We start from the raw sequence: 16,148 nt of genomic DNA on the forward strand, positions 1-16,148 counted from the left end.
GACAAAGATGTTAAATGCTTTGCCCATAGTCTAGGTGGACTGGACTTAGCACAGTATCCAAGTGTCTCATAGTAGACAGGTAATAAGTACTTCTTGACCAACTGTCTGGCTGCCTATACCATAGTATATAAGGATGGAATTAAGGAATAATAAAGTCATAAAGATAAGAAAATTGTGAAAACCTTTAAACAGAGGAGTTTACATTTGATTTTGAAAATAGTAAGGACGCGCTTCAATTTATTAAGTAGAAATTTATGGAGCATGCACATTGACAACACATTTTTGTTTGAAACATCGAGAAATTTTAAAGCCTTTTGTGTAGATACAGAAAAAAAGCTTTTAAAAAGATGTCATACTTTAAAAAGAATAACTGTATTTTGATCTACTCTTTGATCTATACTTAAAGAGATCAAAGAAAGAAGAAAAGAACTCATCAGAACAAAATTATTTATAGCAGCACTTTTGTGGTAGGGGGAAAAAATAGAGACTAAAGAAGTATATCTTTAATTGGGATGTACTAAACAAGTTATAGTATATGAATATAATGGAACACTATGGTGCTGAAAAAAATGAAGTAAATGCTTTCAAAAGAACTTGGAAAGACCCATGAATAATGTATGAAATGAGCAATGCTATGAAAACAAACAATATATATGTGTATATGTACACATGTAGAATAATAATAATAATAATAACAAAAGTTCTAAGTACAAAAAATTTTTGAAAGACTTGAGAACTTTGATAATAGGAATAGCCAGCTACAATTTCAGAAGACTGTGATGAAATATGCTACTCAATGAATGGTGGACAGATCACTAGTTGTAGAATGAGGCATAGATTTTGGATATAATCTATGTGGAAATTTGTTTTGTTAGCAAAGTTTAATTTATATTACTACTCATGTCACTTTTTCACAGAAAGTGGTCTGGAAGAAAATGGCATAGAATACTAGTAGTTTTTCTGTGTATAAGATTTTACAATAAATTTATCTGGGATAAATTGAGCTTTGCTTCCACATCACCAACTGTATGTTGCATATTTCAAGTTAGAGCCTCTACCTATGCTTCTCAAAATCAACACATTCAAAATTCCCTTTCCTTAAAATCCATCCTGTTTCTGTCAAGGACAATACTGTTCTCCCAGTCACATAAATCCACATCCTTGGAGGCATTCTTAACTTGTCATTCTCTTACTACACATATCTACTCAGTCCCCAAACAAATCTTATCATTTATACCTCTTTTTTTTTTGATCCATCACCTTATTTCTATTCTTAGCCACCGTCCTAGTTCAAGCCCTATCACCTCTTGTTTGAAATGTTGCAATAGGTTCTTAATTGGTTCCCTGTTCAGAATTCTTCCTTCCCATATTAATCCAACTACCAACATAATTTTCTTTTAAAAGCACAGGTCTTAGCATGTCACTCTACTACCAAACAAACTACAGTAGTATACCTCTCAGATTGGCTAAGATGACAGGAAAAGATAATGACAAACGTTGGAGGGGATGTGAGGAAAGTGGGACACTGAAGCATTGTTGTGGAGCTGTGAACAGATCCAACCATTCTGGAGAGCAATTTGGATCTATATTCAAAAAAGCTGTCAAACTATGCATAGCCTTCAATACAGCAGTGTTACTACTGGATTTATATCCCAAAAAGATATTAAAAAAGGAAAAGGGACAAGGAACCTGTATGTGCAAAAATGTTTGTGGCAGCCCTTTCTGTAGTAGCTAGAAACTGGAAATTGAATGGATTCCCATCAATTGGAGAATGGCTGAGTAAATTGTGGTATATGAATGTTATAGAATATTATCGTTCTGTTAAAAATGACCAGTAGGATGAATACAGAGAGGCTTGGAGAGACTTACATGAACTGATGCTAGCTGAAATGAACAGAACCAGAAGATCATTATACACTTCAACAACAGGATCACTTCTGAGGAAAGTGGCTATCTTCAACAATGAGGAGATCCAAATTGGTTCCAGTTGATCAGTAATGAACTGAATCAGCTACATCTGGCGAAAGAACGCTGGGATAGGAGTATGGACGACAACATAGCATTTGCACTCTTTCTCTTATTGTTTGCTTGCATTTTTGTTTTTCTTCCTAGGTTATTTTTACTTTTTTTTCTAAATCTGATTTTTCTTGTGTAGCAAGACAATTGTATAAATATATATACATATAGTGTATTTAATATGTACTTTAACATATTTAACATGTATGGGGAGGAGGTGGAGGGAAGGAGGGGGAAAGTTGGAACAGAAGGTTTTGCAAGGGTCAATGTTGAAAAATTACCCATGTATGTTTTGTCAAAAAGCAATAATTAAAAAAAAAAACTACAGCAGTCTTGGTAAAGGAAATAATCCTATAATACCCCAATTGTATCAAGAATAGAGCTGGTAAAGACAGAGAAGAGGAAGAAGAAAAGACAGTTTGTCATTCCTTTAAAAAAAGTCTATTAATAAACCTATATATTTTCAAGTATAAAAAACAGAATTAGAGATTTTTTTACATGTCTTTTCACTCATTTTCTCTAGGATAAAATGCAAACTCTTCTAACTGATATTAAAAAATGTTCGCAACCAGATTCTAGTTCCCTTTCCAGGGCTACAATAAGTTCTCTTTAAGGTCCAGTTGACTTTGAGCTTTGCTGTTTCTCACATAGTCTTGTGTTATGGGCCAGAACTCTGTACTTTAAACAAGGATTCTTACAAGGTGCTAACTCAGTGGAATTGATAAATACAATGATTATCTAGTTTTGCATGGTGATTAATAGTTCTCTGAGTTCAGTACATGTACTTAGTATTTACTATAGTTCTACAGGATTCACACCTATGATGTAAGTAAAATAGAGCATATAAAGCTGGGACAAACTCAGCCAGACTCAGAGCCAGAGAAGACAAGAAGACTGGAGGTGGAGCTCAAATTCTCAGAGTCAAGGAGAGACAAATTCACTTCATCTCACACCACCGTGGTGGCTATCCTCCTGCACTTTCCCCACTGAGACCAAGGTCTATCTGAAAGGCTCTCCAGAAAGCTAACAGGGTCCCAGACAAGGAGACAATAAAGAATTTGAACTTGGGACTTTAACACCTGGCTATTCTTATGATGATTACTCTACTAAAAGGAAGGTTGGCTCCAAGATCTCCAGAAAAGCAACCAGAACATTATATTTGGCATCTGAACATGGGACTAAGGATTTACAATCAGCAGTCCAGATTGACACAATCCCAAATTCAGTAGAAAAGCCTCCAATCCTGAGTTCAGTGGAAAAAGTCTTTGATCCTGATTTCAGTGGAAAAGTCTCCATGACCCAGAAATTAGGGTACATACAAAAATAGACAATAAGGAAACTTTGTTAAGGACTAAAGTAGTGTTTCAGCTGAAATGGGGCAAATCTTTAAAAAACAGCATTCTTTTCCATCTCAGGGAAAATGTGTCAAAAGTAGTTAAACTCATAAAAAAACCAAGGTTTGATTGTAACTTTGGAGCAAATCATTCTACTTTTAGAAACACTACAATACACATCTCCTTGGTTCTCTAAGGAAAAAGAATTAGATCCAGACAAGTAGAAATTAGTACGAGGCAACTATGTGAATATTATAATGGTAATGGCCCTGATTCAATTCCTAAAGAATCACTCTATACATATAACTTAATACAATTGGTTTTAAGGAATTATATAAATTATAGAATAAGGAAAAAGAAGAAAGTGCAGGAGGGAGAGGATACTGACATACTAGGTAAAAATGGTGAAGAATTAGACAAGAATGGAGTTAAGTACAATTCTGATGAAATTAAGGAATGTGATGCTTCACAACAGGAGCCATTAGGGCATTCCCCAACCCCTGACCAATCCCCCTCTGTTGTGAGTTCAAATGTGGTGTTCTTGTTCTTCTATAAAATATTATAAAAGTTCTCTCTGGGTGCCTTCCCTGGAATCAGGATTTTGTCGGTCCCTGTTCGGCCTATCTCTCTGCTTGGTTCCAAGAGCTCTCTCCAAATGTCTTTAAATCCAAAGGTCTGGTCCTTCAGCCTCTGCCTCTGCTTTCTTCAGCCTCCAGCCAGCTCCAGTCTTCATGTCATTCCGGTGAAATCTCGACTTGTAGCGTTTTCCTCTGAAGAACTCCCTTGACTGGCCCATTGAAGCTCTATTTATGCTCCCAAAGAGCTTCAAGGGAGGTGTGAACTCATTGAACTCCAATGAGTAAAGGTGTGAACACAAGCCTTGTATTAATTAGTTCTGCTTAGTACCTTGTTTCAGATTCTGCCCAAAACATCTTCTTGTAAGATTAAATCAACTCTAATTAGTTAGCAGTTAGTAAGGATTCCAACACCCCTCAATTAACCCTTCATGGGTGGAGGGAGGAGGAGGGGGAGGGGCAGTGACACAATCAGCACCACCTAAGGAAAAGCCTATGACACGATTACAAAAGGCACCAGTTAAAGCTAAAAAAGTACAAGATGTATCTGAATTAATAGAAGAGTATCCTGTGATTGAAGAATTTAATTCTTTAGGTCAAGCCAGGAGAAGATATACTCCTTTCAATCTGGAAGTTATTAAGGATTTTAAAAAAGGTTGCACCCTTTATGGGGCTTTATCATCTTATGTTAAGATAGTATTAGAGAATTTGGATTATGATATTTTAACCCCTAGTGTTATGAGCCAGAATTCTGAACCTGAAAGAAAGGATTCTTCCAAGATACACAGTGGAATTGATAGAGACAATAGTTATCTAATTTAGCATGGTGCTTAACAGTTCTCTAGTTCAGTACATGTACTTAGTATTTACTTTAGTTCTACAAGATGCACACCTTTGATTAGAGAGGATATAAGCTCAAACAAACTCATCCAGAATCAGAACTGGAAAACAGAGACCTTGATAGTGGTCTTCCTGCTTCCCCCACAGAAACCAAGACATATTCAGGAGGACCTGAGGAAGCTGACAGAAGTAGAGGAGACAAAGTACTGGTGGCAGGATCTTAAGCTCTTGGAACCAAGGAGAGAAATAGGCCTTCAAGGAAGCTAACTGGGCCCCAGGAAAGGAGACAAGACTTTGAAAGAGACAAAAAAGGATTTGGACTTTAGTCCCTGGCTACTCGTGTGGTGATTACTGAAACGATGACTGCTTCCAGAGACCCTAAGAAAATCTCAACAGAGAATATTAGTTTTAGAGAGAATATTACACCCTAGTGATTGGAAATCTATAGCAAGGACATGTTTAGAACCTGGACAAAACTTATGGCTTTTGGAGTATAATGAACTATGTAGAATACAAGCCCAATGAAATAGGCAAACTGAAGTTAATATACAAGTCACCTTTGATCAACTAGCAGGTAAATATCAATATGCAGATGCTTCTGCACAGATTATACCCTTTGATAGTCTATGAGCAAATTGTTGCTGCTATCAAAGCATGGGGCACCCTCTCAGGACAAGATAGAGGGGAAGCCTTCACGAAAATAGAGCAAGACCCAAATGAACCCTTTGCTGATTTCGTGGGAAGTCTGCGGACAGCTGTCATATGAACTATGGGTGAAAAATGCAGTTCCAGGAATAATGAATGATCAAACAACTTGCTAGAGAAAATGCTAATGAAGTTTGTAGAAGAATCATTCTAGGACAACACAAGGATGATCCTTTAGAGGAGATCATAAGATGCTGTGCCACAGTGGGCACAATGCCTTTTATATTTAGGCTATGGTGCAGAACATGCGAAGATGGGGTCCCTCTTAACAAGGGACTTCCAGAGAGACTCATCAATGCTTTCAGTGTGGTAAAGTAGGGCATCTGAAATCTCAATGTTGGCATAGAGATAGAGTGAAAGGACAGTATGAGAGAACTAGACCCAAAACCCTATGTCCAAAATGCAACAAGGGCTTCCACTGGCCTCGGAATGTAGATTGACTCAGGGAAATGAGAAGCGGGGCCCAGCTACAAGACCTCTAACAAAAAATAGGTGGGGCATGATGGCAGTGGAGGTTATACCCAGAGAGTCTTTAAAAGTTCAATATTCTGATATGATCAATCAGCCAAATAGCAATCAAATGGAAGAAAATGATTACAATTGGGGAGAATACAGGCTTTTTAACCTGACAGAAGGGCAGTGTCCAGTGCAAGCAGCTCCAATATAATCTCCAGGTGATATGGAGAGATCCAAAAAGTGGTAAATGGAAGGAACTAGATAGGTTAACTGCTTGGGAGAATGGGTTCGCATGTATCTCTACAAATGGAAAAGGAATCAGATGGGTGCCAATAGAAATAGAGTAATGGGCCTGAAGTCAGGAAGTTCATCTTCCTAATTCAAATCTGGCTGCAGATACTTATAGTTGTATGACCCTAGGCAAGTCACATATTTGCCTCAGTTTCCTTATAAGTAAGTTTACTTCTCCAGAAGGAAATGCCAAATTTCTCTGGTAGCTTTGCCAAGAAAACCCCAAATGGGGTCATAAGGACTGAAAATAATTGAAAAATGATTGAACAACAACAGACATATGTGTATGTGGTGTATATTGTGTGTCTCTCTTTCCATTTGTATTTTCCTCTTTGAACCATTTTAGATGTGAATGAGGGTCAAGTGTTGCCTCTGTCCTTAAAGAATTATATTCAGTTTTCTCTGGATAGGTTATTTTTCAATTTAAGCTTAGTGTTTTTCTAAACCTTTTGTAACATCTTTTAAGCCCTCCATCCCATAAAATGTTGCTACTAAATTTTGTATAATACTGAATGTGGTTCCATGATATTTGAATGGTTTTTTCCTTGTATTTTCTCTTTAATCTGGGAGCTCTGGAATTTGGCCATTAATATGTTTTCTTTTTGCAATTTTTTTAAAATTTTTTTTCCAGATGGTGATCAATAGATTTTTTTCTATTTTTACTTTACCTTCTGGATCTAAGATATTAGGACAATTTTCCTTAATAATTTCTTTAATTGGGATATTTATGCTCTTTCTTTGATTATAGTTTTCAGCTAATACAGTAATTCTTAAATTATCTCCCTTTGATTTATTTTGTAAGTCAGTTCTTTTTTCCTATGAGATACTTTATATTTTTCTTCCTTTTTCCATTTATTTTATTGTTTCTTGATATCTCGTGGAGTCATTAGCTTCCACTTGCCCAATTCTAAGTTTTAAAGAAGTGTTTTCTTTAGTGAACATTTTTAAACTTCTTTTTCTATTTGGCCAGTTATTCTTTTTAAATTATTTTTATCAGTGAAGTTTTGTACCCCATTTTCTAGTTAGCTAATTATGCTTTTAAGGTGTTATTTTCTTCATATTTTTGTGTCTCTTTACTAGTCTAATTGTTCTTAATTTTCTTCCTTGGCTTTCATTTCTTTACCTAATTTTTCCTCTACTGCTCTCATTTGATTTTGAAAAGAATTTTTAGCTCTTCCAGGAATTCTTTCTGGGCTTGTGTCCAATTTTTCTTTTAGGATCTCTTTGTAGCTATTTTCACTTCATTGTCTTCTGAGTTTGTGTCTTGAGCTTCCTTGTTACCATAGTAACCTTTTATGACCAGGTTCTTTTGTTTTCTTTGCTAATTTTTTTTTCTATCTTTTTTCTCTATCCTCTTTTTTGATTTGAAACTTAATGTTAATTTTGGGCATTATTCCCAGCACAGGGGTGGAAAGATGCACATTTTCTCAAACTTCAAACATTGTGTATTGTTATTTTAAAAGCTAATATTGGGAGCTTTAAAGTTTTCAGTGCTTCTGAGGTAGTATGATTTAAAGAAAAGTGTGAACACTGCTCTATTGGTATGCACTCTGATTCATATTGATACTGTCCCCCAGGACTTCCGCTATTTTTTGACTGAAAATGTACCATTTTACCCTTGAAATATGATCCAGAAGTGGATCTAACCAGAGTAACTGCCAAATAATGTTTGGTTCTAGTACAGGGGTGCCATATAATTTCTTTATAATCAGTTTCCAGGTTTCCAGAGACAATAAGTCTTGGGAGTTCCAGAAGCTGCTGCTGCTTCTTTCACCACCATCTAGTCCTGCCACTTTTTCACTTACGTTGGTTCTGTATCAGCCTTTATTCTATATTGCAGATCTTTCTTTCTAACCTCCTTGTTATCTTTGACTATTACCTTTTGTTTGTTTTGCCACTGCCAAATTCTATTTGAAGAATTATTTTTTTTCTCACTTATTTTTGTTTATTTTATCTCAATATCAAAATATCTCAATTTTTTCCCAAATATATGTGAAAGATAGTTTTCATTCTTATTTTTGTAAGACTCTGTGTTCCAAATTTTTCTCCCTCTCTTCCTTCTTTCTCCCTTTCTAAAACAGCAAACAATCTGATAGAAGTTAAATATTTGCAATCCTTTTAAACATTTTTCCATATTTTTTATGTTGTGGGAAAAAAAAATCACACCAAAAGGGAAAACCAAAAAAAAATAAGAAGCAATCAACAAAAAGGTGAAAATGCTATGCTACAAATCAGTCAGTCTCCATAGTTCTCTCTCTAGATGTGGATGGCAATTTTCCTCCCAAGTCTTTTGGAATTGTCTTGAATCACAGCATGAGAAGTCCTTCACAGTTGATCATCAGATAATCTTCTTGTTACTGTGTACAATGTTTTCCTGCTTTTTTCCAGTTCATCTAGAATCTATTCATGTAGGTCTCTCCAGACTTTTCAGAAATTGGCCTGCTCACCATTTATTATAGAACAATAATGTTCCATTAATTTCATATACAATAACTTATTTAACCATTCCCCAATCAATGGGCATCCACTCAATTTCCAGTTCCTTGCCACTACAAAAAAGCTGCTACAAACATTTTTTTATATATATGGTCCTTTTCCCTTTTAATCTCTTTAGGATAATATTACTGATTTACCCAGTACAGATTCTCCTCATTTTGGAACCATTATATATTAAATTGTCTTTGTCAGCACCAAGTGTTGGGAGGTATTGGTATAGATATTAATTAGAATCTTGCTATATCCTTGCAGGTATGAGAGAAAGCTTTATGACAACTGGTGCCAGACAGTATCAGAGAAGTCACAGTATAATCTCACTCAGCCACTACTCTGTCATGATCCAGAAACCAAGCAGATCACTGTCAACTTTAATCCACAGGTAAACAAGCTATAGAGACAACTAATGGTAATCCACTTTGAGACTCTAAAGTAATTTATTTAATATTTCTAATTTTATTGACAAAATGAGTCAAGCACAGTAAGCAAGGTCTTTTCTTTTGCTTGCTTCCTGTAGTCAGATCTTATCATTTCCTAGTCAAATATATGATATTTGAAGGCAGAGACTTTTGTTTTTGTCTTTGGACATAAGAGTATATGAGATATAATAGTAAATACTTAATGACTATTTGTTAATAGATTGATTAGTTTTTAGGGTTTCTCCAGTATTTTTACATGGTTCTGCATTCATGTAAGTTCACAAAAATCTTTAAGAAAATTTTGACTTTTGTAGATCTACATCAGTGTGGTATAGTGTATTGAGAGCAGATCAAAAGTAGGAAGATTTGGGTTCGAGTCCTTTCTCTGACATGTGGTGATGTACAGCTCTGGGTGAATCACTTAATCTCTCAAGGCCACAGGCATCTAAGATCTCTCAAGGTCACAGACATTTTCCTTTTCAGGGAAGGAATCATTTTGCATCAGTAAAGAGTGATTCCTCACCAGGAATTCCCCATACTAGTGAAATCACTGATCTAGTTTCATAAAGATCACGATAGTCAAAAATCATACAATGACAATTTAATTCAACCAGCCCACTATGTGTAAGATTCTATGCTAAATAATATGTAAATGAAGTCAAATATAAAAAGTTTTATTCTAGTTAAGAATATGCACATAAGTAGGTAACTAACTCTCACATCCTCCCTTCTCAAATCAAACCTATGCTCAATATATTTCTTACTTTCATGATGATAGAAAAATCTTAAAAATAAAAGGACAGTAGTTTGCCATTTCAGTGATTATAAATTTTTTTTTGTTTTTGTTCATTTCACTCATTGACTCATTAGTTCATTCATTTTTTTTCTTGAGAGCTTAACATGGAAGCACAGGAATTATACATAGCATAATATCACTGTTGTTATATATATATATGTATATATATATACATATATGTATATATATACATATATATGTATATATATATATACATATATATATAAAATTGTCTCCAAAAATCCATCTCCTGACTGTCAAATCACCCCCTTCTTCTCAAGTTGCTACTCAGCCAATCCCTATATTATGAGGTGTATATCCCAAGTGACAAAGTTCTCTGTTATTATTGCTGTTTCTGTTTTTCTTGCTGTCCCTCCTCTTCCTCCTGCTTTGTAGTTATGATTCATACAGCTAAAAAATAAAAAGTGGGAGAGGCCATAGGAATTTTTTTAGTTAGATTTTCTACATTTGTACCGAATAGTTGTTTTCAGTTCTGTGATGTAACTAATTTCAAATTGCCTTTTGCCATCTTTATAACTTTATACCTTTAGATGTAATGGAGTCCCTTCATCTGTATTCTTCTTCCATCTTCAACTTTACCTATTGAAACTTTCCTTTCAAGGCCCAAACTTTTCAAAGATTTACCTTTTCTATGAAGCCTTCCCTAATTTTATCCCAGATGAAAATGATCTCCTTCCAAATTTCTCATAGTACTTTTATGTGGACTTCTTATATACACTGGTTTTATTACAGGTATTTGTACAGGCATTACAGGTATTTGCTCAACAAATTTATAAGTTTCTTGAGGAAAATTTTATTTTTATATCTTTGCAACCAAGGACATCATGGGAATTTATTAACTGTTTTTTAAATAAAGTGATTGTCCTTCCAAAATTATGAGGCTAAAATTTTAAGAGATCTTTAAGAGGGCACATGAATATTCTGATCCAAATTTTTGAGTTTCCCTAGTTATTGTTATATAATTCATTTCTTTACCATAAAGTGAATATGGCTTCAAAGTAAGTAACAGAATCTAAACAATTTTGGGACTCTTCATTCATAGTGTGTTATGTCACTTACCTAGTCCCATGGCCTCTTCATATTAACTGAGGGAAAGAAAACCCCCCACTCTCATTCCAGATAATATTTTACTGTCTCTGAAAAATGCAAACAAATCTTACCCTACTTGTGTTGGTTCTTTTTTTCCAGCTGATTTCTGTGTTGAGAGAAGTAAATTACCTCAAAATGAGACAGACAAGATACATTCCTGAAACAGCAACAAAAATCTTTTCTTCCAGGGAGTATTATCAACAACTTATTGCTAATTTAGAATTGATGACAAACTGGTACAACAAGATTCTAAAAACTGTGCTAGAAGTGGAGTTTCCTTTAGTGGAGGAGAAGCTGCAGGATATTGACCTCCAACTAAGAACAGCAGAGGAAACACTGAACTGGAAGACAGAAGGTAATAGAACTCACTCTGATAGAAGTTTGAGGGAAATTAATGAGGCTAGGAAAGCTCTGTTAATGCTTTCCATTCTCTCCTAATAAGTAAACTGGCTTAGGATTTGAAATTAGCCTCCTTTTTGTGTATTTTTTTTTACAGAACAATTAATTCATTTTTTATTTAGAAAGACTTGGAATGCTTGTGATGGTCATGAAACATTAATCAGTTTACAAAAGTTCAAATGTGAATCTTGCCAAAATTGAAACTAAAAATTCTGTGAAATTGAGGTGAAGAAGGAATGAATTCTAGACATTGTATCAGGTGGAGTAGATATGATGGTAGGATGGGAAATGGGGAGAGACCACTGCAAAGGTATTGAATCAACTGGTTTAACTGGGACATAGACAGCATCAAAGGGAATGATCCAAGATCAGTGGAAGGCATACTATAAAATGGAGCTTTAAATGCTAAATTAAGGACTTTGTATTTTATCTTAGAGTCAGTAGTTAGAAAGTCATTTAGTAAATACCACATAACCAACTGAATGGAAAGAGTGTTACATTTGGAGTCAGCAAACCTGGATTTCTAATCCATTTCTGTAGAGTCAGTGGCATTTTCTTTACTTTACTTTACTTTCTTTGAGCCTCTGTTTCTTCCACTATAAAATGAGGGAATTTGACTAGACAAGCTATGTAATTAGGCTTACAAAATTCCCAAATGCAACCTGAATTGCATTAAAATGTAATTTGGAAATATTTTTTTAATTAATTTTTAAAAATACAATATGGTTAATGTTTATTTGTGGCTTTCATATTCAATAAGCATTAAATTGAGATCTAGGTAACTTATATCATTTTTTACTGGATTAACTAATTCATAGGTATTTGTTTATTACCCGTTATGTGGCAAAATAGGTAAGGTGGGGAGAAAATTAACTTTGTTAATTATTTAACCTTGATCATTTATAAAATGTAATTGTGCTTACACCCACTTGCCTCATAGAAAAATTATGCAAAATTAAATGGCATTGAACTCCAAGGAATAAATATTCTTTTAAAAAGAGTTAGAAAGTAAAAGTCCTAGAAATCTAGGAAAAGTAGGGTCAGAAAAGGTGAACCATATAACAACAGCAAGGGCAAGCAGTTCTATAGCCCAAATGATGTGAATTTGGTTGATTCTTTGCAGAACATTGTCTTAAGACATAAAGAACATCATGGTATGCAAAAGTACAGATGAATGTAAGACCTCACCAACATATAATGTGTATAAATTGAATTTTATAGATTACATGCTTTTTCTCTAATTGATTTATGTGACACCATATCAGCCCAAGTGCCATTTAAAGCCTTTCCTGATTGTCCTAATTGGTGGTACCTCCTGCTCCAACTATTTTGTTATTGTTCTTCTTGTGTCTGTTGTTTTAGTATTGTCTAGTATAATCACAATGGAGAATGGTGTGAAGCACAAACCAAAAATGGACAAGGGTGGGTTCGGAGCAACTATATCACTCCAGTCAACAGTTTGGAGAAACATAGATATAGATATATAGATATAGATATATAGATGAGCTACTTCAATGGACTTTCTTTCTTTTGGGGGGAGAGCAGGTATTTGGGATTATATTATAAAAATCACTGCTAGTGTCCATGATCTTGAGCAAAGGATTCAGAAAACAAAAGACAATGTAAATGAGATTCAAAATATTATGAAAACCTGGGAATCTCCCATTTTTAAGAGGAAAGATGGAAAAAAGGAATCTCTACTTCATCTACAAGAACATCAAGAACAACTGGAAAAATATTACTCTTTTATCAAAGAGTCTGGCCTTAAGATCCATGCCCTTGTGCAGGTAACAACTATATTAAGAGAAACCTACAAAGAATGGGGGGGGGGAGAGGGAGAAGTTGTATTAAGAAATTTGAGAGGGAGGCTTGCGTTTTAGATAGACAGATAGATAAATAGAAATTTCTGTATATGTATATGTATGCACACATACATACATATGTATTCTATAGGTAATTCAGAGATGAAAGAAATCATTGAATTCTATAATTCTCTGTTAATTGGTAAAGGCTTATTTATATGAAACAAAAAAGAACTAAAGCATGGTTCAACTGATATAAAAAAAACCCAAAGAAAACTAAATGAAAAAAACATCAAAGAATAAATTTAAAAAGACATCAATCATATAATCCTAAAATCTATCAAATTATTCCATCTCCATAAATCTCATGGTAACATAAAACCAATTAAACAAACAAGGAAAGAGAAACGATATAGATATGATATTTAAGGAATTGTAAGCTTATGTCTTTGGGAGCATCTGTCTTTGGGTTGGAAAGAGATAGCATGGTAGAACATTATAATGAATCATTTCAAGCAGTAGGAAATATCCATGGCAAATCAATATATGCAGCCCTCAAAGCCTGAAGATTCATTTTGGAATAATTGATTTTATTCATAAAACTAAGCAAAATAGCTATAAGTAGAAAAAGGTCTAGAAGACAATAGACACAGACCAAAGATTCTTTTCTTTGTGCATTAGGCTAATAATGATAGCTCACCAGTCTGAAAAGTCAGCCTTGTGTTTATAAAAAAGCATCAGGAATTTGAACATTATCCTATGAAAGGATAATGTAATTGTTGGACCTTAAATCCTTTTAATGTAATATAATTTTATAATGATTGTTGCTATCTGTCCTGATATCATAAATCAAGGATTAAATATGGGGATGATGTTTCAAATACTCTAAAAGATCTGTGATTTCATTGTTGTGCACATACCTTGAATTAATACAGATTTTAACTTCTTCATGCCTTTGTAACTAATTTTCATGAGTACTTGACATTTTTTTATTTGTTATATATGTCCTAATGCCCTAACCAATACTTCCATGCTTTCTTTCCTTTCCAGGAAAACCTGAATCTTTTCCTTTCAGACCCAACATCCAGTAGTTGGAAGGCATACATTGACTATCTTGATAACATGGTACATCACGGATTCTTCCTTGCTATTGAATCTTCCCTTAAATATCTGCTGGAAAGTACTGGTAAATGACTTTTTCACTGTGGGTGATTATTGTGGAATATGAATGCTGATGAAATATCTTAGCTAGAAGAAAATGGTAAATTACATCCTGAAACTTAGGGTATCAACTAAATGAAAGTTCAGTTAGTGACTCTATCTTGGATTCCTTACAAATTCAAAGAGGTCTACAGCAAAATTAGCTACATCTCCACTTCAGGGTATTATTCATTACTTTCAATCTGTTTATTCACTAACCTCAGTTTCTGTCTCATGTAATCATATTCCTAGTGTATTTCTCCCACTATTTCTCAACAGCAATTCATTCCTTAATGCCATTTAAGTAATTAACATCAATTAGCTTTTCCAAAGGAATACTGCAAGCACAGAAGTACATTTTCCCCCATGTCCAGTACCTGAAGGATATACTCTCCCCAGGACTACTTTTGTCCCTTAGGAGATTAGACTTCAACTTAATGTAGATTTCTATATATATCATTCCACTAAGTTCATGTCCAAATCTTACAGACTTAACACAGCTATCCTTGAGGCCATGTCCTGAGCACTATTCTGACAAGTATTGGTACTGAACTGGCTGACTCTCAAACCTAGTATGTACTCTGCTCCCAGATCTGCTAGTGGTTTGCTTTTCTGACCTTCTGACACTCAAAAAATCATAAACATTTCCAATATCCTTCTTTTATAGACAGGAAAGAATGTAAACAGTAATGAAAAAAACAACTTGGGTCCATGTGTGCTTAGATTTGTGCTGGTTGAAAATAAGAGGGACTGAAGTCTGCCCTGTGTGGCAACCCTCACTCAGTGTTTTTTTTTTTTTCCCAACATTAGACTATTCAGAAAGTTCACAAGAGAACAAATTCTGATTGATTAGTGTGTTTTTCAAAATACACCAGTAAGGATGATTAATTCTGATAGACATGGCTTTCTTCAGCAAAAAAATGATTCAGGCCAGTTCTAATAATAATCTTATGATGAAGACAGTCATCTGCACCCAGAGTGAGGACTGTGGGAACTGAATGTGGATCACAACATAATATCATTCTTTTTGTTGTTGTTTGCTTGCTTTTTGTTTTTTTCCTATTTTTTTTTCCTTTTTGATTTGATTTTTCTTGTGTTGAAATATATATTGAAGAATTCACTTTTTAAATATATATTGGATTCATTGCCATCTAAGGGAAGGGGTGGGAGGAAGGGATAAAAAAATTTAGAACACATGATTTTAAAAGGTTGTTGAAAATTATCCATAAATTTGATATATATACATATATATAGAAAATAAAATGATTTACTTAAAAAAATACACCAATAAGGACTCTATAGCTACACAAGAAAGTTTCTATTCATCAGGGGATTAACAAATCAAAATCAATTTCAGAATATCTGTCTCAGTGTATTCCTTACTTTTCCATAGCCTTTCTATTATATCTACCTCATCAAACCTTTCTGGAAATTAGCTTCCCACCCTTTTCCACAAAAGTGAAGAAGTACAGGGTAAGAAGACTACAAAAAGGAGAAACAACAATGGGAGGAGGTGTCACTGATAAGCATTCCTTCCCCCGAAGAGAAATCTTTCAAGGGAGATAGGGACCTTATATTAAATATAATCTTCAAGGATTTAGTGCATACTCTCATCCTGCCTAAGAAGAGAAATGAAAATGGGGCAATAGTGAGTGGGAGTGCATGGACCCAGGCAGGAGATTTTAAGGCAACTGGGAAGGGCATGTGTCCTT

General features: G+C 34.5%; 1 protein-coding gene across 1 annotated transcript in view; it reads left to right on the forward strand.

Moving 5' to 3' along the window:
• Positions 1 to 16,148, forward strand: part of DNAH9 (dynein axonemal heavy chain 9) — a 581,066-nt gene that overhangs the window by 141,741 nt on the left and 423,177 nt on the right. Inside the window, exons 12-15 of the mRNA XM_051995550.1 lie at positions 8,966 to 9,092; positions 11,135 to 11,390; positions 12,980 to 13,221; positions 14,287 to 14,422. Of these exons, the coding sequence (XP_051851510.1) occupies positions 8,966 to 9,092; positions 11,135 to 11,390; positions 12,980 to 13,221; positions 14,287 to 14,422 (761 nt within the window). The remainder of the gene's footprint in view (positions 1 to 8,965; positions 9,093 to 11,134; positions 11,391 to 12,979; positions 13,222 to 14,286; positions 14,423 to 16,148) is intronic.

Source organism: Antechinus flavipes, chromosome 4 (assembly GCF_016432865.1).
Source record: "Antechinus flavipes isolate AdamAnt ecotype Samford, QLD, Australia chromosome 4, AdamAnt_v2, whole genome shotgun sequence".
Classification (NCBI taxonomy): domain Eukaryota; kingdom Metazoa; phylum Chordata; class Mammalia; order Dasyuromorphia; family Dasyuridae; genus Antechinus; species Antechinus flavipes.